The sequence below is a fragment of the Euprymna scolopes genome, chromosome 1 (genome assembly GCF_053919585.1).
Source record: "Euprymna scolopes isolate OS-2025 chromosome 1, ASM5391958v1, whole genome shotgun sequence".
NCBI lineage: Eukaryota > Metazoa > Mollusca > Cephalopoda > Sepiida > Sepiolidae > Euprymna > Euprymna scolopes.
The window spans coordinates 137,235,153-137,259,953 of record NC_136482.1 but is presented as its reverse complement, the minus strand read 5'-3'; the positions used below and the strand labels follow the sequence as shown (position 1 = coordinate 137,259,953).

The 24,801-nt window shown below is 30.9% G+C and overlaps 1 protein-coding gene across 2 annotated transcripts in view; it reads right to left on the bottom strand.

Annotated features, from left to right (window-relative positions):
• The window catches only part of LOC145280053 (nucleoporin 88-like), a 910,024-nt gene that overhangs the window by 33,143 nt on the left and 852,080 nt on the right, over positions 1-24,801 (bottom strand). For both annotated transcript variants that reach the window (XM_080131737.1, XM_080131747.1), the window contains exons 12-13: positions 21,027-21,173; positions 278-404 (exon numbers count right to left, since the gene is read on the bottom strand). In XM_080131737.1, the coding sequence (XP_079987863.1) occupies positions 278-404; positions 21,027-21,173 (274 nt within the window). The remainder of the gene's footprint in view (positions 1-277; positions 405-21,026; positions 21,174-24,801) is intronic.

The window sequence follows — 24,801 nt, the reverse complement described above, 5'->3', positions numbered from 1 at the left end:
CTTTTCATTCGATCAGGGAAAACTTACAATTATCTCTTTGTTTACTATGGATAAACAAACATAAATTGTACACAAATCTTTTAATAAGTCAGGCAAAAAAATAACTAAATAAATTTCCTTCTTAATGTCTTTCTGTTAGAGTAATCAAATAATAAAAAAAATAAACTCCAAAGAAATAAAAAGCTAAGTTCATCTGGTTCTGAGATTACAAACTATTTTGGTTGGAGCAAAAAATAAAAAAGATTAAGAGATGCACCAAATTTTTTTTTTTTTTTACCTCTTTTAAAGCCTTTTCAAGAACTTTCAGTTTTGCTTCCATCTCCTTCAGTTCTTTGTGCATCTCTTGTTCTGCATCAGACAGGATTGGCAGCCGAGACTGAACCTTTCGTATTAACGTTTTTAACCTGCAGGCAAAGAAAGAAAAAAGAAGTAGGAAAGAAGCTAAAAACAAAACAGGATAACATTTTTTTAAGCACACGCTTATATATATGCGTGTGTGTATGTATGTATGCACACACACTAAGAAAAATAAAAATTCTCCAGATGTAGGGTGTAAGGGAGGGCGGTTAATAAATAAAAGCCTTTTATCAGTCTTTCAACAGAACTAGTATCTTCATTCCTATTCTCCTTTGATCTCTTATGACTAGATCCCTCCCACCACCACCACTTGCACTGACACTAATAAATGCCATCAGCATTAATAAATATCTTATCAACATCAAACTTCCTTTCACAATTTTAAATGATTTATTCACATCTGATTGCCTGAAGACTGAGATCAACCAACCAGATAGACTCATATACTTTGGAGACAAAGTTCAACAGAAAAAAACAAAGAGATTTCGACCAATCAAGTCAGACCAGACACTCATATTAATAAATCAAATCAGTTCCATCTTAAAAATCAAGTTTACTTTTGTTTTTATTTTCTTTCTAGCCTATTTTTTCCACCAATGTCTAAGAATGAAATCGTTTAGCTAAAAATATTAAACTGTTTACATAAAACTTTACAAATAATTTTGGAACCCAAATAAACATTTGCAAATAAATTTGTAAAACAGAGGAACAAAATTCAAGTTTGATGCAAACTCAAATCCAACATTACATTACAAAAGCTTGGTATTTGTGGACGTGTATGTTACACTCTTTCTGCCTTCTTTAATTAGAGAGTAAGGTGGTACATTAGTAACCTAATAGATATTATGGACTGTGGTCTCAGCTATGGATCTATTGTATTTAATTATGCACTAATACAATAGAATAAAATGTGAACCCACACATCCCAGCTATGGATAAAATAAGCAACCTGTGTTCAATTAATTGTATACAGTAGGTATTATGTTTGCAGTTTAAATAATCTAAAAGCATACATATGCTTCCAAACAGATAAACCAAAGTAATAAAGTAATTTTACATGCATTGTTGTGTTTCTGTATTTAATCACCAAGTGTTGATATAGTATTGTAAAGTATGGATTCAACATTCCTTTATTCCAAGATGATAGATGAAAATAAAATCAAAGTGAATTTTTTTAATAAGGTGTTGATTCTCTAGTCTGCCATTTTATGCTTCCTATTAGGTTGGTGCAAAAATGTTTTTTTATATTCAATTTGTTTCTGTTTTCTAACCATGTTAAACTAAAGAGGTTTGTTTCCTCACTTGCACCCCCCTCCTAATAATGATAATGATAATTAGTAGGGTAGATTATAAGAAGGCATTTGACATGCTTCCCCATTCATGAGTACTCAAAAGTTTGAAAAGTTTTGGAATAGCCTCCGAACACCCTAACATCTATAAAGAATAGCATGAAGAATTGGGAAACCAATTTAATTTCAGCAAATGTTGTATTAGACAAAAGTCGCTCTGGTTCTACATTGGAATACATGCAAACTCTATGAATGAAACCACAATGAGAAGTGCTAGGAGTTATACAGGAAAACAACAATGTCAAACTTCTTTGGAACATGTACACAAACATGTACATACAAACTGATAAGGTCCTTGAACACTCAAACGCTGACACAATTTTTCTAAACAAAAACAAGAAAACTTGCTTTTTCGATACCAGAGTGCAAGAGAAAGAACATGAAAAAAAAATCAATATCTGAAATGGGAATGAGTTACACTATGAAAATATAAAGAAGTGACGGTGACTTCCATTGTAATTGGAACACTTCGGATCATAACAAAAAGCCACCATAAATAGGTTAATCAGATTGACAAGACAATTTCTCTTCCAATTTTTGCAAAAATACCTTGAATATCTAAAGTCAAATGAATTGGCCTGATGTTCAAGAAAAAAAAATCCAACTAAAAACATCCAAAAGTTGAGACAACAACAATAATATCATTTATGATCATGTGTTAAAAGGCTTTTAAAAGTTGACTTCCAAAATAACTTGTCTCTACCCTTTTTTCTCTCAAGTTCATTCTTATGTATCTGTTGGATGTCTTGATTTTCCCCAGCCAACTAAGACTGCTATATCAGCTTTTCTACTTCTACTAACCCAAGCACTCTAATCCATTCTTCCAATGTGACCATACCAGTGAAGTTTCTCCCTATCTGGATTTAATCTTTCTGCAGTCTATCTTACTCTAAATATTGAAACTCACATCACTATTTCATTGCATCATTCTCAGATCATTTCTTTCCATTAAATGCATGTCATCAACCCTCATTGGCCATATTTCACTGTAGGGAAGCAGTCCCATGTTAATGTGCTCCACAGATTGAATGGTTTTAGAAAGAAACTTTGTTCATGGAAATGGCATTATATGTTAGGCAAATGGAGAGAGAAAAAAGTTCTTTGCAGTCGTGACAATAAGCCAAGTTCTTGCTATGAAGGTTTTACCAGGAGAAATCAGAGATTGGAACTCACTTGACAAATTTCCATGGAAATATTGATAGTATAGACAAATTCTGTTAAAGGCTGTAGAGAACGGAACTCTCTAAAATAGGAATATTAAACTAAATTACATAAATCAATTTATAATTGCATCAAATAAAATTGGAGTTAATTATAAATTACAAGCAAACGGTAGATTTATTTTCAACAGATATGTTCCAGTAATTTGTCAGCCAAGAATATAAACAGATTAATATTAATGAAATATGATTGAATGTGACTGATACCTGATGCTTTTAGGCAATGCACTGAGGGCCAGAAATCTATAGGTGTGCACAAAAAACAAAATTAACGTTGAAAGTTGGAGAACGGAAATGTTGCAGAGTACAGAGACAAGTTAAAGTACTAAACTTGAATGCTAGTTTGGAAAAAAAAAAAAAAAAAAAAAAAAGCAAAGATTGAAACAGCTTCTTTCATTCTAATGTCAGACAAATCCAACATTGTGACCTGTTCTATCTATTTTGTGCTATCTCAGTTTCGGCACACAACAACAAATAGAAACTTAAGGAATCAGTTTACCTTTGAAACACTGAATCTGAGTGATTTGCTCAGTGTTCGCCACAATGAACCAGTATTAGATGTTGATTAGTTTTTTTTTCTTCTTTTCTGTTGTTGCCTAATTAATTACTACCACTCATGGTTAAACAATTTCATATGATATACCGTGCTGCTTTAGACCTTGTGCATGGTTAATTTTTGTTTTATCTGATTTTTTTTAATAGCATGTCAACTCTTTTTATGCTATTTAATGTTCATGCTCAACAATGTATAAAAGGCAAAATGAGCATGTCCACAAAAGGCTTTTTGTATCAGGGTTCTCGCATCGGTTAGATTCCAGAAGAAGTTTTCTTATACTTCCTAGATCGTAATATCTCAGATTTGCAAACGGACATAGTCTCTATCTTTTTTTTGATCGCGTTTTAAAAAATTCCCGTGTTTCGAGTTTTTGCCTTTTTCGTATAAATAAAGCAAAACTAATCAAACACAGCCGCCAGTATCTGGCCTTCATCCGGGTACTATTTGTTCTGTAATTCGTCCTTGGTCAATGTAGGAGAAACCCTTCATACTGAGACAATTACTAGTTATTTGGATACTGCCAGAGTACCCCTTTTTTTTTGGGGGGGGGGGAAGCTGGTTTTTCGCGGGAGGCTTAAAAGCAATGCCATTTCTGCAAGTCATCTTTTTGATTGACATCGCTAAATTTGAACGCTTTACACTTCCAGTCGCATCATAAAGTAGGAGTAAGATGTCAGGTTTTCTTTGTTTCTTTTCCGCCTTCGTGTCACGGGTTTGAACCTGCCTGCCTACTACCACTTTTATTTTTTGTTTAACAGACACCTCCAAACACCTGGGCAATGCCGGACACCCCCTACTAGTTTATCATAAATGATTCCTCAAATAATACTTTCCCCATTATGGAAGTCAACATGATAAATCTGATGAGATTTAAACTTGATTTGCTAATTACATAGTCTGTGTCAGTATTCATTGTACCATTCACATGTTTTTTTTTTATTCATATTGTTCGTCCTAAAATATTAAAAAAAAAAAAAAACAATAAAAAACAACACAAGACAAAACTAAAAATGAATTGCGATCAAAATATTAGAAAAGATACAAGAAAAAACACCTAAAAATCAAGACAAGAATCCATTAACATTCTTATATAAATTGGAATTTTGTCTTTCTGTACTGGTGCTAGCAAATTAGGCTATTGAAGATACTGGCTTCCTGATCTAAAATGCACCAAATATTGATGTTGTTGTAATTTTTCTTCACTTGTATGAAAATCAAAAATTTCTCTCTACAAACCAAACCTCATAAATAAATATTTGAAGATATAAAGAATTTGAAACACACAAACTTTCACCAAAATTACTGGATTCAGCATTAAATTATTAAAAATATAATTAATACATTGCAGGATGTTATTTTAAAATATCAAAAATCTCAAATACTTTCGGAGATAAAGAATATTGCATTAATCGAAAATAATAAATTGCCAACAAATAAAGTGGATGTCATAACTGTAAAACAGAATTTGCTTCTCATTTACAGTTATGGCATCCGCTTGAGATGTTCAGTCTGATTTTAACAACAGACCTTCTGGAACTTTCCAATAAATAAGGCTTAAAACATTACCTTAACAAAATAATTGTAGCTTTACATCATGTTTCAAAGCATGAATTCAAACACGAGTAATAAAAAGTAAATAAATGAATGGCCAAGCATTATCAATTAAGTTAGAAATTATTTTAATAGTCCAAAACTACTTATTTTGTACATTGGCGTTAAAAAGCAACAATTTAATCTATATAATTATAAAACTCTGTGGACCGTCTGAATCTTATCCACCAAAAACATAGCAACATTATATATATATATATATATATATATATATATATATATATATATATATATTAGAAAACAAAGGAATTGGTAAGGAAAAAAATGTTTTAAAATTATTTGTACTCCTTTGTCAAACAATAAATTTTGTTGTTATTCTACATGATTTAATTCAGAATTTATATATATATATATATATATATATATATATATATATATATATATATATATATATATATATTACTCTTTTATGTATATTTTTATATGTATCTCCATATTCCAGGCGCTTCTGCTAGTATATACTAGAATTTGAACCCCCATAGAGTCTATAATTCTAACTTAAAACATATTATTGGACAGTTTTAAATCTTTTTGACATTCTTGATCGACAATCAATCAGAATATTGGCCTTTTGAAATTCCTAATTGACAATCAGAATATTCTTGTTTGTATTTTCATTAAAAGAAGAAAAAGATTTTCACCAAAAAAAAAGTCCAAGATAAAAAAAGGAACTGACAAATTTTTTTTCAAAATCATTTTTAGAAAAAATATTGTAGAATTTGAATGGTTATTTCTGAAAGCAGTGACAAATACATATCCAAAATGTCCTTTTAGTCTTATTAACCTGTAGACAAGACAGAAGAGGTTGAATTCTTGCTTACATGCACACCCACCCCTCCCTTCGTGAGGGCACAAGCAACTTATCAGGGATGATATGTAGTGACAGTTTAGCTCAAATAACCCAATTTGACATTTGAAAACTTATTCAACCTATTCTTATAACGACCTCCCTCTCCCCTCTTCATTCCCACCTTTCTCCTTCAGCAAACTGATGTTATGATTTCTATATTTAATGATTCAAGTTGTCCGATTAAATGTGGCTTCCCAAAATGTCAGTACCAAGAATTCCGGTCACAGCTCTTCAAATTCAGCAAAGATTTAAAAAAAAAAAAAAAAAGACCAAAGATTAAAAGAGTAGAGCTCCGAGTTTCAGGTTGTTTCCATCAATTCCAGAAGAGAGAATAATTATTGCTGGCTGAAAGAGGGAGAAGAAATATGACTGAAATGGAATGTGTTTGCTTTCAAGGAGAAACAGTAAGACGTGATAACCAAGATCCAGTCACATCAATGGCATTCACAAAAGGAGGAGAAAAGAAAAAGTAAAATATGATTGGTTAAAAATTTCTCATTACTAACAGATGCAGCCAAGAAGGGAGCAGTCGTCAATAAAAACAAAAAATGCTTCGTTAAAAAACAATAAAAAATAAAATAAAAAATAAATCCTTACGTAAGTTTCCTGACAAAAAAAAAAACGGATCCAAAGACATGCTACAAATCTTTTGGACAGTTTTAATATAGATAACAAACAAAAAAGTGGTTAAAAAACAATTATATAACAAATAAATGCTATCAAAGGCAAGAAAAGTTACCCTCCGACCTAACTGAATAAGTTTTTAGTGTTTTAACTTATTTGTTTTAGATAGAGATTGACAATTTGTATCATTTTAATTATTTGAATTAGTTGGATTTTTTTCTTACATCATGAAGTGTTTGGAGTAATAATCAATTCTAAATAACAGTTTCTGGAAAATTGTAGGTTCAATCTTTAATACACGCGATGTTAATTAATAATTGCATAAAACCCGGGCATAGAGATGAATGAATGCTTCTACTCTTGTGGACTAAATAAAGGGTTCCGTTCAAAATTCTATATAGATTCATAGAGTTCAACAACGTTCACCTAAAGAAGTCTAGAGGTTACATTTGTGAAAATGTGATTGAATTGTTGGTTCAATCGTCAGTACAGCTGATGCTAATTAAAAATTACATAAACTAACCGTCGGATTAGAGACGTTTGAAAGCTTCTACGTTTGAAAGCTTCTCATCCATGATAGAGTGTTATGAGAATAGTGGTCCAAATAATCCAAATAATACACAGGCAAGTATGTAAAACAAAATAATATTGAAAAACTGAAAGAATATTAAGATAGATATAAAACTGAATATGACTATGAATAACTGTGAATACTGCCAAATAATTAAAGCTAATTAAAAAGTATTGTTAATGTAAAAAAAAAAAGTTAATTTGAAACACATAAGGTTTACATTAACGATATATTTTTAATAGAAATTACACAATTTATGTTACATGTATTTAAAAAAAAGCATTGCTAATGTAAAAAAGTATTAAAAAACATTGCTAATGTAAAAATGTATTTAAAAAAGTATTGCTAATGTAAAAATGTATTTAAAAAAAGCATTGCTACTATAAAAATATATTTTTAAAAAGTTTTGCTAATGTAAAAATGTATTTTAAAAAACAATGCTAATGTAAAAATGTATTTTAAAAAAGCATTGGTAATGTAAAAATGTAGTTACAAAAAAGCATTGCTAATGTAAAAATGTATTTAAAAACATTGCTAATGTAAAAATGTATTTCAAAAAGTATTACTAATGTAAAAATATATTTAAAAAAAGTATTGCTAATGTAGAAATGTATTTACACAGCATTGCTAATGTAAAAATGTATTTAAAAAAGTATTACTAATGTACAAATGTATTACTAATGTAAAAATGTATGTGTTGATGTAAAAATGCATTATAAAAAGCATTGCTAATGTAAAAATATATTTAAAGAAAGCATTGCTAATGCAAAAGTGTATTTAAAAAATATTGCTAATGCAAAAATGTATTTAAAAAAGAATTGCTAATGTAAAAATGTATTTAAAAAAGAATTGCTAATGTAAAAATGTATTTAAAAAAGCATTGGTAATGCAAAAATGTATTTAAAAAAGTATTTCTAATGTAAAAATGTATTAAAAAAGTATTACTAATGTAAAAAATGTATTTTAAAATAGCATTGTCGATGTAAAAATGTATTTGCTAATGTAAATATGTATTTTAAAAGCATTGCTAATATAAAAATGTATTTAAAAAACACATTAGTAATGTATAAATAAATTTTATAAAAAAGCATTGCTAATGTAAAAATGATTTATAAAAAGCATTACTAATGTAAAAATGTATTTAAAAAAGTATTGCTAATTAAAAATGTATTTTAAAAAGTATTGCTAATGTAAAAATGTATTTTAAAAAAGCATTATTGATATGAAAAAGTATTTTAAAAAAGCATTAGTAATGTAAAAATGTATTTAAAAAAAGCATTAGTAATGTAAAAATGTATTTTAAAAAAAGCATTAGTAATATAAAAATGTATTTAAAAAAGCATTAGTAATGTAAAAATGTATTTAAAAAAGCATTACCAATGTTAAAATGTATTTAAAATAGAATTGATAATGTAAAAATGTATTTAAAAAAGCATTACCAATGTAAAAATGTATTTAAAAAAGCATTACTAATGTAAAAATGTATATTAAAAAAGCATTACTAATGTGAAAATGTATATCAAAAAAGCATTGCAATTGTCAAAATGTATTTTAAAAAGTATTGCTAATGTAAAAATGTATTTGAAAACCATTACTAATGTAAAAATGTATTATAAAAAAGTATTGCTAATGTAAAAATGTATTTAAAAAGCATTACTAATGTAAAAATGTATATTAAAAAAGTATTGCTAATGTAAAAATGTATATTAAAAAAGTATTGCTAATGTAAAAATGTATTTTAAAAAAGCATTAACAATGTAAAAATGTATTTTAAAAAAGCATTAACAATGTAAAAATGTATTTGAAATAGTATTGATAATGTAAAAATGTATTTAAAAAAGTATTGCAATTGTTAAAATGTATTTTAAAAAGTATTGCCAATGTAAAAATGTATTTAAAAAGTATAACCAATGTAAAAATGTATTTAAAAAGCATCGCTAATGTCAAAATGTATTAAAAAAAGCATTACTTATGTAAAAATGTATATTAAAAAGCATTGCTAATGTCAAAATGTATTTAAAAAAGCATTACTAATGTAAAAATGTATTTAAAAAAGCATCGCTAATGTCAAAATGTATTTGAAAAAGCATTACCAATGTAAAAATGTATTTAAAAAAGCATTACCAATGTAAAAATGTATTTAAAAAAGCATTACTAATGTAAAAATGTATATTAAAAAAGTATTGCTAATGTAAAAATGTATATTAAAAAGCATTGCTAATGTAAAAATGTATTTAAAAAAGCATTACTAATGTAAAAATGTATATTAAAAAAGCATTATCAATGTAAAAATGTATAAATGTATATTATAAAGCATTACTAATGTAAAAATGTATTTAAAAAAGCATTACTAATGTAAAAATGTATTTAAAAAAGCATTACCAATGTAAAAATGTATTTAATAAAGCATTACTAATGTAAAAATGTATATTAAAAAGCATCGCTAATGTCAAAATGTATTTAAAAAAGCATTACTAATGTAAAAATGTATTTAAAAAAAGCATTACCAATGTAAAAATGTATATTAAAAAGCATTGCTAATGTAAAAATGTATTTAAAAAAGCATTACTAATGTAAAAATGTATTTAAAAAGGATTACTAATGTAAAAATGTATATTAAAAAAGCATTGCTAATGTCAAAATGTATTTAAAAAAAGCATTGCTAATATAAAATTATTTTATAAAAAAGCATTACTAATGTAAAAATGTATTATAAAAAAGTATTGCTAATTTAAAAATGCATTTAAAAAATCTTTGCAAATGTAAAAATTTATTTAAAAAGTTATTCAATCAGTGTTATTTATGGTGACGGAATCATGCTTCATCAAACGCTCTGTCAAAAATTTAGTCAGGCTATCAAATACTTCAAATCAATAAAAAAAGAAATATAGTGTTATGCTGAAAACTATGTTCAAATGAAACTTGCATAACTAACATTACAGGCATAGAAACATGTTTATCTTGTGAAGATAATCCTCCATTAGGAAATCTCAATAAAATAATTAAATTTTATCAAAATCTGAGGTAAAAAAAATTGCAATAGAGGCCCTTGGTTCATGCTTCTTCAGGGAAGTCTTTTCTAAGAAAATAAATGTGAATACTTCTGTCCCTGTTTATGAATCTGCATAGGTAGTTTGTAGACCTAATATCCTAACAACAGGCAAACACACAAAAAGATATATTATATATATATATATATATATATATATATATATATATATATGAATTGATGTGCTTGCTGTGTAGCCACACTGATGAATTTAAACAAGATGAAATGCATGCCTGTGGATGAATATATTTGATATATGAGGATTTGCTAAGAATTATAACACCAGAAATAGCTTTCTATTCAACAGAATAAATGCTTTAAAATCCTTTCAAATTATGGAGGGTCACTTTTTAACATGTATGAGATGAGTTTTGAAGTCAACTTTTGTAAATAAAGATTCCTTTCTGATAATATACTTGTATATATAAATTGTTCAATCCTTTAACCTAAATTCTTTCTTGTAACAAATTTTTGTTCACATTTAAAATGCTCAGTTATGAATATACTCTATTCGAACAAGGAATAAAATATGACAATCTCCTTTAATTCATGAATTTTCAAAGAATTTACTCTTATCTTCAAAACGGAAAAGACCAATAATATACTAATTAATTAGAAAATTTACAACAAAGTTATGCTTAGAGCAAAAGTAGTCAAAAAATGGTTCAATAATAGGCAGAATGTTATTGTAGTAATTGCTGAAAAGATTCCATTTGAACATTGTATTATAGGTACTATTGCAGTTTAAGTATAGGATTCTCATAAATGTCCACTCGAGTGTGACGCAGTTGCAATAAATCGCCAGAATATGCCGAGCACTGATCAAATTAAAAACGCTAGCAAACAGAAAATAACATTTATTGGATTGAAAAAAAGTGAAACAACAATAAAATATCGTAATCTTCCTGAATAAATATTTATTTTTTGTATGATTAAAAATTGAGATACTATTGCACCTTATGCACTGGTTATCTTGAGGGTGGGGGGGGTGTCAGGATTTTAGGGTTTAGTTAGGGTTTGTGCACTGCCAATCGAAATCATCACTAACAGTAGCTCTTTTTTTATCCTGCACTTCCTACCATATAACCTGCACCTTAAATTCCACTGGTATTGATTTCTTGATAATATTTTAGGACTTGCTCCGGCAAGTAACATTTTATCTAGGCTGCTGTCGATTGCTCCATTGTTAGTGATTAAAAATAAAAGTATATTTTTTTTATCCAATTTATGAAAAGTCGTCTGCTTGACTTTTTTATTGGCTAACCACCTTTGTTATTGCTTTCTGATTGGTTAATCAACTGGCTCAGCACTTGGCATATTCCAGGGGGTTTTGCTAGTTTCTGGTCGAGCTGAGCAGACATTTACAGGAATCCGGTGTTTAAAATACTATATTATATAGCAAAATTTCTGGAAAATGTCAAGTTTATGAAAATGGTATTACGTACAATCACCATGGCACAAATTAAACTCTCTTCGTATGTGAATTAAATATGGTATGGTTAATTCACTAGTTGAGTTGAATATCAAATATTTTATGATTATAATAAATTGTAACTTCACTTTTGTTTCAACATTTTAATGTTTCCTCTCTTTTTCTCTCTACATAGAGTCAAGTTTTTTTCTCGCTCTAATATTAAAAACCTGCTTTTTCTATTTACAAATTATTGAAACAAACATCTTAATATACTCAGTCATAAATATGCGAGCAACTACATGAAAGTTAATTTATATATTCCTTTGAAAAATGAGCGTTTATTAATTACTTATTCATTTTTTATGAGTTCTTATTAAATGATTGGTTTCATTTCACTATTACACTAAATCATATTTATGCATAGTTTCTACATTCTGCATAATTGCATAGAATTTAAAATGAAACTGTTCTGGGACACAGAAATATATATATCATGATTTTTGGGTGGGTGGGGGTGGTTACAAAATTTAAATATTGAAATCATGAAGGGAAGACTTGTCATTCATGAGTAAAATATATAAACATGTTTTAACAAAAGGAAAGGTGGAGAAGAGGAAAGAAAAATAAAGTAGGGAGTCAGCTGACCGGTTTCGCCCTCGCTTTTTCAAAGCTATATCAAGGGATTTAAAAAGGAAAAATCAAAAATCATTATTAAAATAAAGTTACGTTGCATTCTGTTCATAGGTGAAAAAAATAAAAATAAAGAATAGGGAAGCGATTAAAATAAAGCAACGTTATATTTTTGGAGATCCTAGAGGTTAATCACACTCAAACCTAAGAGACATTCCCTCTGCTTACAGAGAGAAGGCCTCCTCAACCGAATGTTAATAGTCTCCAAGATCTTTAGATGAAATGTGGAGTAAGTTTTTTGAATTGAAAAAGTGTTTGTGCTGAAGTTTGCTGCACATGACGGGTTTTTAATGAGATGGTCAGTTATTAAAGATCCGTATGTATTGGCAAGTACGTCCGTTGCTCGCTATGTCCCATTTCTGATTTTGCTAGGTATGCGTTGTTGAACTTGCCCATCCAATCTCAATGTTGTTCGATCCACATAGTTGGTACCGCAACTATACTTAAAATTATAAATTACATTATTATTATTATGATTGGGAGGGGGGAAGAACATCTTTTCGAGAGGATGGCATCATGGTTTTCTTAGAGAACACAACATGCACATGCGAAGCAAAATAACATTTTTGAATCATTAAGCTAATTTTTTCACAAATTTCTCACTTATTGTCCCCAACCAAGGTAAACGAAGATATATTGGACATTTAGTCACTGGTTTAACTTTAGTTTTAAGACTCAGTTATTTTTCTTTGCATAATTGACCTAATCATATCAAGAAGTTACTCATTCTTGGATAGGGTATCAGTAATCACTTTAAATTCCTCATACAATTTTGATTTTGAACAAATCATCAGGGCAGGCTGTGTTAGGGTCCAAATTAAATTGATCTTACATTTGGGGGGGGGAGCAAAATGAATCCCAGCGTGTATACAGCCCTGTAAATGTGGATTTGCAGTATATTGATCTAACATAACGAGATGGTGTTTTTGTTACGAATACATCAAAGAAAGCGACAGAAAGTTACACTCTCCACTCTCTCTCATACAATCAGAAATGGGGCATAGCGAGCAACGGACGTACTTGTTAATACATACTAGTCTTCAATAACTGACCATCTCATGAAAAACCTGTCATGTGCAGCAAACTTCAGCACAAACTCTTTTTCAATCCTGAGTCGTGTTCACTCCACATTTCATCTAAAGATCTTGGAGACTATTCACGTTCGGTTAAGAAAGCCTTCTCTCTGTAAACAGTGGGAATGTCTCTAAGGTTTGAGTGTGATTAACTTCTAGAATCTTTGAAAATATCATAACTGTTCGAGTGTTAGTATTTGAATAATTGACAAGGAAAACACAGTAACAGTTAAATAAATATGTTTCAACGAAAATACATGAAAGAGGTAATTGAGTTATATCTTGGCTCACTGATGGACTAGTAGTGACGACCATACTCTCTGCATGTCTGTTTCTAACTGACTTAGTAAACTGGTCCTCATTACCTGAAAGTAATGTCATGGGTGTAGCTAACGTTATGGAATAGTTCATTATTCCAGGCAGTAGGGGTGCATTCCCAACAATAACGTTGCTTCATTTTTATTGCTTACCTGTTTTTTTTTGTTTTTGTTTTTTTTTTCATCCATGAACAGAATGCAACGTAACTTTATTTTCATAATGATTTTTAATTTTTCCTTTTTAAATCATTTGATACAGCTTTGAAAAAGCGAGGGCGAAACCGGTCAGTTGATTCTCCCTTTATTTTTTTTCCTCTTCCCTTCCTTTTTTTTAAAACATATTTTACATATTTTACGTTTAATTATGAATAATAAAAGTCTTCCCTTCATGATTGCTATATATATATATATCTATAATATAAAGCTAAATGTGTGTGTGTGTGTGTCCGGTCACGAATAGGCTTTTATATGGTTGACTATTTTAAAAAACTGATTACATATAATGATAGAAGATGTATTGAGAAACAGGAATGGGTATGTTTGATCTGGCAGAATGGGGGTTCATTAAAATTGTGGGGTCTGCATTCGCGCCTGGTCCACAAAGTATGGAAATAAAAAATTTAAAAATTAAAAAAAAAACGTTTACAAGTGTTTTTGATATAGATGTATATAAGAATACTTTGATAATTATGTTTCAGTTTGAAGAAATATGGTATAATAAAATTATGGGGTGTTCATTCGTGCCTGACCTCCATAGAATGGAAATATGTCACAAAGTTTAACAAGGTTTTTTAATATAGATCCACAGAATATTGTGATAAGTGTTTCAGTGTGAACAGGTATGGTATAATAAATTATGGGGTTTATCTATTTTATTTTTACTTTCATCATATTTTGCTTTGGTTTTGATACCGCCAAATTCGAAGCTATCTCTTTACAACCCTTCCTTTTCATAACCTATCATACTTTCATAAATCAGAGTCCATTTTCTGTAGGCTGTTTTTGAACCCAGTCAACGACGGGTACTTCTGCTTGTATATATATATATATATATTATGACAACCCCTTTAAGAAATTTGTTTCTTATCGTTGAGCACTTTCAGTTGAATTAAAGTTGGTCAATTTAGCTCTTATGCATAGATCATCGTATAACGAGGAGATCACTGTCTGACTGACGTAAAGAACATTTAAAATTAAAAATGTTTAAATTCAACGTTATTTCACGCGGTTAATGGTAGCCGAATGGATACGGTTTTTGCTAATCGAGCCAGAGATGTCTTGTGTCGCCAAGTTTGAATCGTTCAACTGGTGTTAATCGTGACACCCTGCACTGAAGATTCCCAAAAGGATGAAACACTAGTGTCTGTAGGTATTTAATTATTATAGTAAAAAATAATTATATATATATATATAGTAAATAATTACATATATATATACTAGCATGAGTACCTGGCGTTGCCCGGGTTGACATGAAGTTCCGTTTGAAACACGCCTGCTATACTAATCATTTTCATCATGGGTAACGTGGATACCCTCACAACAATTTCAAAAATAAAAGAATGGATAAAAACATGTAAATGTAATCGCCCCCAAAAAAGAAGTATCTGATACCCTCTCCACCAGATATTTCGACAGAAGGGATCACTGTCCTAAGAAAACTCACGATTTTGTGAACCTAAAAAAATAATGTTTATAAACATTAATGTGTACATTTATTTTTTATTTTAGTAGATGTGTAGTTTAGCGGCGTATATTATTTGCCAGACAAAGAAATATAAAAACTATTTATTTTTGTATACAGCACATTGTTAGACCAAAGGCTGAAATAAATTTCATTTTTATTATTTTTTTATCATTTATATTTATTATTCGAGGCTGCTATATTGCTTTTAGATTTTGGCCTTTCTAAGGTTTGGCAGATTGGCCTTTTTAAGCTCTTTCATGAACTATGTTTTTGGCCGCCATATTTTTTTTGTAATGAAAGAGCATAAAAAGGCCAAATTTGGCCTTAAAAGAGCCAATCTGCCAAACCTAAAAAGGTCAAATTTTAAACGTGTAAGGCGGGGACATTTAGTCTAATAAAAAAAATGGTAAAAAAACATAAAATTAATTTTCTTTTGCTTTATTTCAGCCTTTGGGTCTAATAATGTTTTATATAAATCTAAATAGTTTTTATAATTTTTTTTGTCTGTCAAATAAGTTACGCCGCTAAACTACACATTTACCTTCATTTTTTTGTAAGGCACTTTTTTACTGGCTTTTTTTTTCTAAATAAAGGAAATTTTAGACTTGCTTTTTTAGGGGGGGGGGCTTTTCAATTTGCTTTTTATTTGTCGCTTTATGTTTCTAATGTGATACCCTCCCTCCCCCCAAAAAATTGAATTTGTCATATTTTGGTCTTTGTTTTGTTTATTAAATTGTTAGGTGAAAGTAGAGAATGGTCTCATAAAAATAATTAAATTTATCGTTATTTTAGGTTTCCAATCTTATTCCCCCCCTCCAGTTTTTGCCCTCCCCCTCAATCGCCAAACTTTAAAAAAATGCTAGAGGTGACATGTCTCATTGAACGCTTCGTGGCCAAAAAGTGGGTTTACGTTAAATTTATATGGAAAAGTGATCCCTCACTCTAACATGTTATATTTTTTTTCAAAATTTCTTCTCTCATAATATTTATAAAGGCTGTTTAAGTGTATTAGGCTGAAAAAAAGTAAATCTCCATTTTTTTTTTTTTGGGGGGGGGGGTTAAACACCGCTGGGTCACCTTGTATAAAGTTACCTTTTTAATTAGAAAATTAAGTTTGTAATCGATGAAATTAACGTGAAAAAGAAAAAAGTGTAAATTGTGGAATTTGGGGGGGGGGGGTATAAAACGACATTGAATTACGTGGTAAAAATTTACTGATTTCTATATTGTCGTAAGGAATAAAATAAAACAAACAAATGAAATCTTTTCAGTTTTTTTTTGTAAGTGCTTTTTTTTTAATATTTAAAAAAAAAACAATAAAAGCCAAACATTTTTTCTATCTACACGGAATTATTTTTCCAGCTAGAAACTTAATGAAATTACCAAATGATATTTGGTAAACGTTTATTTTTTATTTTTTTATGGATAGCATCTAGGGGCAAATAACTCCAAAAAAAGTTTTAAAAAAGGTCGCTGTTGGAAATATTAATTCCAAAATAAATTAAATTAAATATATTATCAATATAATTGTTGTTTGAAATTTATTAAATAATTTTAAATAGAATACTTAAAATAATTCTCTTGCTAAAAACATTAAGATACCACTATTTAGTAAAATCAATCTTTCTTAATGTCATATGCAGATAAGGTGATTGTATGTATATTTTATTTTAATTGTATATTTTTCCAAGTATCATACTATGTATAGAAATAAATAAAAGATTAAAGTGAGACACGTCTTGTATATATTAATCAAATTGTGAACAAACCCAATTACAGGAGACGAAACCTGACATATTCTTTCTAAGTGAAACTGGAATAGGGCCGACCACTTCCCTAGATGAGTTCATAATTAACGGATACTCTAACTTAACAGCTAAATCTGACCCCCAAGATCGCCATGGGCATGGAATATGTGCCTACATTAAAGATGGCTTCCCGTGTGGCAGGGATATCTCTAGAGAAGAGCCTAATTTACCCTATATGTGCTTCCGGGTTGCACTTGCTTACAGCACTGCATTTATATTTGCACTTTATCGGCCCCACAACAGCGGAGTTACTATCTTTAAGAGTATATCTGAGAAAATAGACCACATCCTGTCTGCACATCCCTTGGCTAACATCCACATCTGTGGTGACTTCAACGTCCATAACGTGGAATGGCTGACCCATTCAAATAAGACAAATTATGAGGGGAGGTTTTGTCATGATTTTGCCATTGCTTATGACCTCACTCAGATTGTTCGCGAACCCACCCGTGTGCCCGATACTACTGGTCAATATGCAAGCCTCCTAGACCTTTTTCTCTCAACTTCCCCTGAGCTATGTTCATGTTCCGTTCATTCTCCTTTAGGATCCTCCGACCACTCCGTCGTATCAGTTAAGATAAAAATGAAATATAATAAGTCCCCAGATGTACCCCTCCACTGTACTGTATACCGATACTCTATGGCTGACTTGGACAGCTTCCGTACATTCATATCTGATTTACCTCTGCATTCCAGGTTTAAAAAGGATGTGTGCTCTATAGTATCGGATCTGACCGAATGGTTAATCGTAGACATAGACCAATTCATACCATCTAAAAAAATTCCAACAAAGACCTAACAGCCAGCCATGGTTCTCCCCAGAATGTGCTGCTGCTATTGCGCACAGAAATCACTTTTTCCATAACTATCAACGTAATAGATGCACTGAGACTAAAGCTGCTTTCAGGAATGCCAGCAACCACTGTAAAAGAGTAATAAAAAATGCAAGAGAGCTATATGCCCAGTCTGTTAAATCCAAAGTAGCTGATCAGCGGCTTGGTTCCCACCAGTTTTGGCAAATAACAAATAGGATCCTGAACAGAAGTGTGCGTTCTATCCCAACCATTATCAATGGACCAGAGGTCATCTCGTCAGCATCAGACAAGGCCAAACTATTTGCCAAGAACTTTGCAGCTAATTCTACCCTGTGCGACGAAGGGCATCAACTCCCCATATTTCCTCCTATAACACAGAACATGCTAGGTAACATACAAATATCTGTGCATGAGGTCGCCAAGCTAATCAAGAACCTTGATTCCAGTAAAGCAACTGGCCCTGACGGCATCCCAATTATAGTGTTAAAAAAGCTTCAACCAGAACTTGCTCCCATACTTACGAAACTGTTTAAGTGTTGCCTTAAGGAGAAGTGCTTTCCGACTCCCTGGAAAACCTCATCAGTATGCCCTGTATTTAAGAATTCAGGTGATAAGTCATCTCCCTCTCAATATAGACCAATAAGTCTCCTGTGTGTCATGAGTAAGTTGCTGGAATCCATATTAAATAGAGAAATAGTAAACCACCTCAGCAGAAACAATCTTCTTAGTGACATACAATATGGTTTCCGTTCTGCAAGATCTACCGCAGATGTGCTAACGGTTATATCTCACAGGATTAGTGAATCTCTTGACAAAGGCTTCCTTTCTAGGGCAATTGCTCTTGACATATCAAAGGCCTTCGACAAGGTATGGCATAAGGGTCTACTTCACAAGATTTCCAGCTACGGAAAGTGACTGCAATGTGTGTGCAAAAAGTCCCTACCAAATTTCTCTCTGAATATTTGGCATAAGGAGTTGAAATTTAATATAGGATATTTGGACCTGTAGCACACTTTTGATTTGATTTTTAACCGGCAAAAATCGTTGCTAAAGGGCAAAAATCGTTGCTAAGGGGTTAAAATTAAAAATAAACATTTGGCTGAAGTAGTCGATAAAATCTGTTTACATGCACAAATCTATATTCCTATGTTAAAGGATGTTATTTTTTTTAACTATATGAATGTGGGCGTGACTCAGAGGCTAAGGAATGAGGCTGGAGAGTTGTATGTTTTGGTTTCGATTCTTGCTAATGGCACCCAAGTCATATTTTTTTACTATTGATATCACTATTATATAATAGGTACAATATAATAACTGGTAGAGAATTAGCTCTATAATAATAAATATATAATCTGCATGAATTAAAATATCATATTGAAGTATATCTTATGATCGGGCAACATCAGGCAGCCTATTAGGATATATATATATATATATATATATATATAGTTTGATAGCCATTACTAAAATACAGTACTATAAGCCGAAAAAATCAATAATAAAAGTATATCAAACGCTTAACTTTTTTTCTAGATAGTTTCACACATAATAGCTGTGTGTGTGTTGGAAGAGATGAATGAAATCTAATTAATTACAAAATGATTCAAAATCAAAAAGGAGAAATACAATTTCAGTTTAATAAAAATAAAGGAATGTTTTCCTTTTTAAATTACTTCTACGTTATAACGGTTTTCTATTTCCAACTTTCAATTTTTATTACTTACCATTTAATCCAGTCTATTAAGTCTGATTTCATATTTGAATGGTTTTTAATTAATTTTATCATAATGAATCTATTATCACTTTCATTATTATAGATTCTTAATGCTGTGGCTAACTTTCTTCAGAAAAATACAAATAAAACTGATCGTTTACATTATCATTTGTTTACATTTGAAATTACAACACATTATTATCTACAAATATATCTATATATAAAAGACACTGTGTGTGTGTTCATTTTTTACAGACTTCAAAACGGCTAGGCCAATTTTCTTAAAATTTCACACATATATACCCTTATGTGCCTGAGAGTGTTCTTAGATAGGTTTTGTATCGGAATACCTCAGATAAGTATAAATCTATAATCGAAGAAATCCCATTAAAAAAAGTTAGCACTTTCATACAGCCGGACATCACAAGTATATTTGAAGAGTTTTATCATCGCACAAGCAAAATGGACCGGCATATAAAATCAACAGTAGGTTCTCTAAAGTGCAATGTAGACTACAATAAATTATGGACTAAGTCACTACAGGGAGGCAGGTGAAGTTTCCTTTCAGTTGTAATTATTTCACTCCCTAGTAGTTCTCACACAGGTCGTCATTAGTGATTACTCACTGACAACAACCGGCTATAGAGTCCAGATGACAACAAGTCTCTCCAGATTTCCATCTTCTCCACTTTGTCGATAAATAATTGCAAATGCATTTGCATCATCAGAAAAGCTGCTTGCCTTTATCTTCTTGTTGGCAGCAACCATTGGTTTTCACTGAAATTTGAGTGGCAACAAGCCTCTCTAAGGTCCAAGGTTTTTCACACATCCAGTGGAGGCTCAACCAGTGCTTTTCCTCCTTGTTTGTTCTAGCCTTCTTGATTTTTTGGTTCCAGTAATGCAAGCACTACAAATTTTGTTTTATTGTTTTTGAGATTGGGGGTGTACTATTATTATTGTTTTACAAAGAAAAAAAAGAAGACATTTATACTACCATTTTTTTTTTTTTGATTTTGTGTATTATTTTACAGAATATAGAATTTTTTGGTTGGAGATTGTTCCCCCATCAAATAAAAATAAAAAAAATAAAAAAAACATACTGACTATGCTGGTATTTAAACAGTTAAGAAACTGAAATCACTTTAATTTGTATATATTTTTTTCAATATTAGCATTTTGAAATATGATTTTATTTAAAGATAAAATCAAGATTTCATATATTCACATAAAACCAGAAAGTCTGTTTTGTGGTTTTGTGTGCATCTGGTGTGTGTGTGTGTGTGTGGGGGGGTACAAATAAAAAAGGAAATTTTTTTTTTTTTACCTGTTGTAAATCTGCTCTTGATGCTCTTTGCAGCTTTCGTATTTTTCAGCCAAAGATTGAGTTGAATCCCTCAAAGTAATTCTTGTGCAATCCAGATTTTCGAGTTCGGAGATTTGGTGCAGCCTGTGAGTGCGAAGCATGTTAATTCTGAAAACAACGAAAAATACAACAATTGAAAAGATCGATACCTTATGCACAATATGTTAAAAAAAATAAAAGGTGTGATAATCAACTCATCACATTTTATCAGTAATTATATGACATGTGATATGATGAGCAAGATTTAGTTAATAACTAGATGTGTTTGTTTGATTATAACCACAACCATTATTTATTCTTTGATTTCATTCGAATTCATAAACTGTAACATATCTTTTAACACATTCTTCTTATTTAATTAAAAGTAATAAGTGTTTTCTATATTTTATTATTTTTATATAATTATAAAACTTAGGATTATCCAGACGTGCTTGAATCTTGTCTTCAATGATTGGGCGATTCCATCTTTAAAAAAAAAGAATGACAAGTAGATTTATATTTACAAATATATGTGCATGAGCGTGGCTCAGAGGCTAAAGAATGGGAATGGAGAGTTGTATGTTTTGGTTTCGATTCTAACTGATCACACCAAAGTCATGTATATATATTATTAGTTTTGATGTCACAATTAGGTTCAATATAATAATCAATAGAGAATTGTCTCTATAATAATGAATCTATTATCTGCATGAATTAAAATATTTAAGTGTATCTTATGACCAGGCAACGCCAGACAGCCTGCTAGTTTTTATATAAAAATAAAGTGACTTTGCCATCTAATTTACATACATCTTTCTTCATACAGGACCACAACACTGGTGATGAGGATGAGATCCAGTGTTGTGGTTCCGTAAGGGTCCAAAAGAAAGACACAACTCAGTAATTAGTGAAAACAAAATATATTGAACAGAAAAGAAAATACAACAAATAGTGTGGTTATACGTCAGTTCGACTGCCACAGGTGCATGACTTGTGTGCTAACACCAAGAGATATATTCTCTTTGTCTTTATAGTAAGTGGAAGAGTTCATTATTATCTGTAGGGTGAACATACACACAGCACGCGTGAAAAACATTCAAAACAAAAACTTGTTTAGTTACAACAACTGTCGATAATTTCCCTTTCTCCCTATGTCTGTCTAAAAGTCAACATGGCTTCCATGAGCAAAGTTCTTCCTACAAGAACTACCCGTTTGCGACCATGTTTAGGGGAGATGAGTGAGATGTGGGTTTACATTGTATTTAAACTTCTGTATGCCATGGAAGCAGTTAACAGGAAGTAAATTCCAAAATCTAGTTGTTTGAGGGAAGAAACTATTAGGAAATAAGGTTTTCCAACATTTAGGGACCTCCATAATGAAGTGGGTTTGTTGGAGGTATGTACAATGAGGGGGGCACAAGTGTGATGAGTTCATCAAGTCAAATTCCATTATACTTATTTGTAAAACAGGCAGAGGAATGTGACCATGGAACGACGGTTGAAGTTGACAGTGCAGGGTTTATTATTTCAAACAGGAGAGACTAACAGTAGATGCATCAGCCCAGATGTGATAACAATACTCCATGCAGAGGCGAATGGTGGCTTTGTAGAGGTACATAGCACTCAAGTTATAAGTAATAATTATTAAATACCCAATGTGTTGGTTACAAAGAAACAAAATACTGCTTCATAAAAATTAAAGTCTTGATTGTATTTCTGCCAATATGTCATTAAGGACTATCAAATGTTTTGAATCATAGCCAGATAAAGAAGTTAACATAAGTTGAATTGTGAATAACACTGATCATGTTCTTACGCTACCGCAGGTTTATCCAACATAAGTCCAGTACAAACAGACAAAATTTTATTGAAGCTATTAGTAATTAAAAGAAAGAAATATCGACAGCTAAAAGAGAATATACCGAAAACTACCAGAAAACGCATTGAAGCACAAAACTCGAGATTTCTGGAAAATCTACAACAGTGTAGTAAATAATAAGCAATCAACAATTCCCTCACTATCCAACAATCATGAGGTTACTTGCAAGGCAACTGAGAAGGCTAAAATGCTTGCCAGTCAGTTTGTCTCAACCTGTACATTGGGTCCCTGCTTTCTCCATTGTACCAACATGCAGAAGTTCAAGTGTAATGTGTACAGACATCTTGCTACTCAACTCCCTACATATCATCCCTGCAAATTTTGGCCAAAATAGTAGCCTCTTACTTCCAAGTATCACTGTGTCTTGTTTGAAATGAAAAAAAAATATTTGCATAATTTACAAAAATAAAGATGAATTAGCTGATGATCAAGTTTCAAGTTATTTTTTAAAGTTAAAATTGATATATATGAACTAGTAATATATTTGCACGTAAGTATAAGATTGATATGATAAAATTTGACAAAACATAGAAAATTGAAAAGGTGGGCAAAATGCAGGATATAATGCAAAATCAAATCAATGACATGTTAGTAGAACAATTTCAAATCCTTTAAATAACTTTGATAAAAGTCATGTTATTAAAGAAACTAAATATTAGTCTCCTGACATTCATTTGATTTTGTCATATATTTTGTGCTTTGTTCACATATCTATTTCATTTTTTTTACACCTACACAAGTTGTATTCATTGCAAATCCCCCCCCCCGTCTCTGCTCTATCGTTATTTTCACAGCAAGTGTTCGGCTGAACTCTATTCTATACTCCTCCCTTGCCAAACTTTCACAAAAAACACCCTACTAGCTAAAACCACTATATACGATTTCCCCACTCTCTATCTGTGCTCAAATGTAAACGCAGATTCCATGAACAAAGCTTCTGTCCCAGTAGCTTTCATATTCATATAGTCTTCATATTCAATGTAAACAAGTTCTTGTTGAGCCATCCCCATAAATATTCAAATTCTACCCAATTTACACCATTAACCGATTACTACACTACCACCTTATATTCATTGACCCATATCCTTGAGTAACATTCGGGCCTTGATAAGTGGTGACTAAGTAAAAAAAAAAAAAAAAGAAATGTACTTATTCTCTATAAAAGAAACTAGATGGTTGCCGGTGTAATTTCAAAGCTTTTCCTTCTCTATAGGAATTGCTCTACCAAGGCTTGAAAGTCTTGTCTACTTTATCATTTCAGTCAAAGTTTAAGTGAAGGAGAGACAGATTCCTATATTTCCCAAGAGTATATGCGAAACTGATGAAATAGCCCAGACAGAACTTGAACACTGTGGCTCCAGCTTAGGACCCACACAAATAACCACTACATACATATATGGGGAGGTATTTCTAGTTTTTATTCAAGTAGTGCTCAATACATTAATAGAGCTGTATAATAATAATGATATGGTGCTTTGATTAGAACTTTCATCAAGCTTTTAATCATCATCATCACCCACATATTCGGTTTAATGTTCATTTTATATGTTGGTATGCATTGGAAACTGACTTCCAACCTATCTCTGACCAGGTTTATCTCTGAGATCTATTATTATCACTTCTTCCCATAATTTCCTTGGCTTTGTCTGCCAACTGAACCTGCTACCTCAACTGTGTTACATCTACCAACCCAAGAACTTTAGCCGATGGTTCTTTCCTTCTTTGTTACTGACTTCATGGGAGTAAGAGTGGTAGAGGGCAAGCAGGTGATTTTATAAAGTTGAAAACAAAGGAGGAAAATAAGAAAAATCTAATCTAAGTCTGGCAGGGTGATTTTTTTTTCATTTTCTGGCAGGGTGATTTTTTTTTCATTTTCTG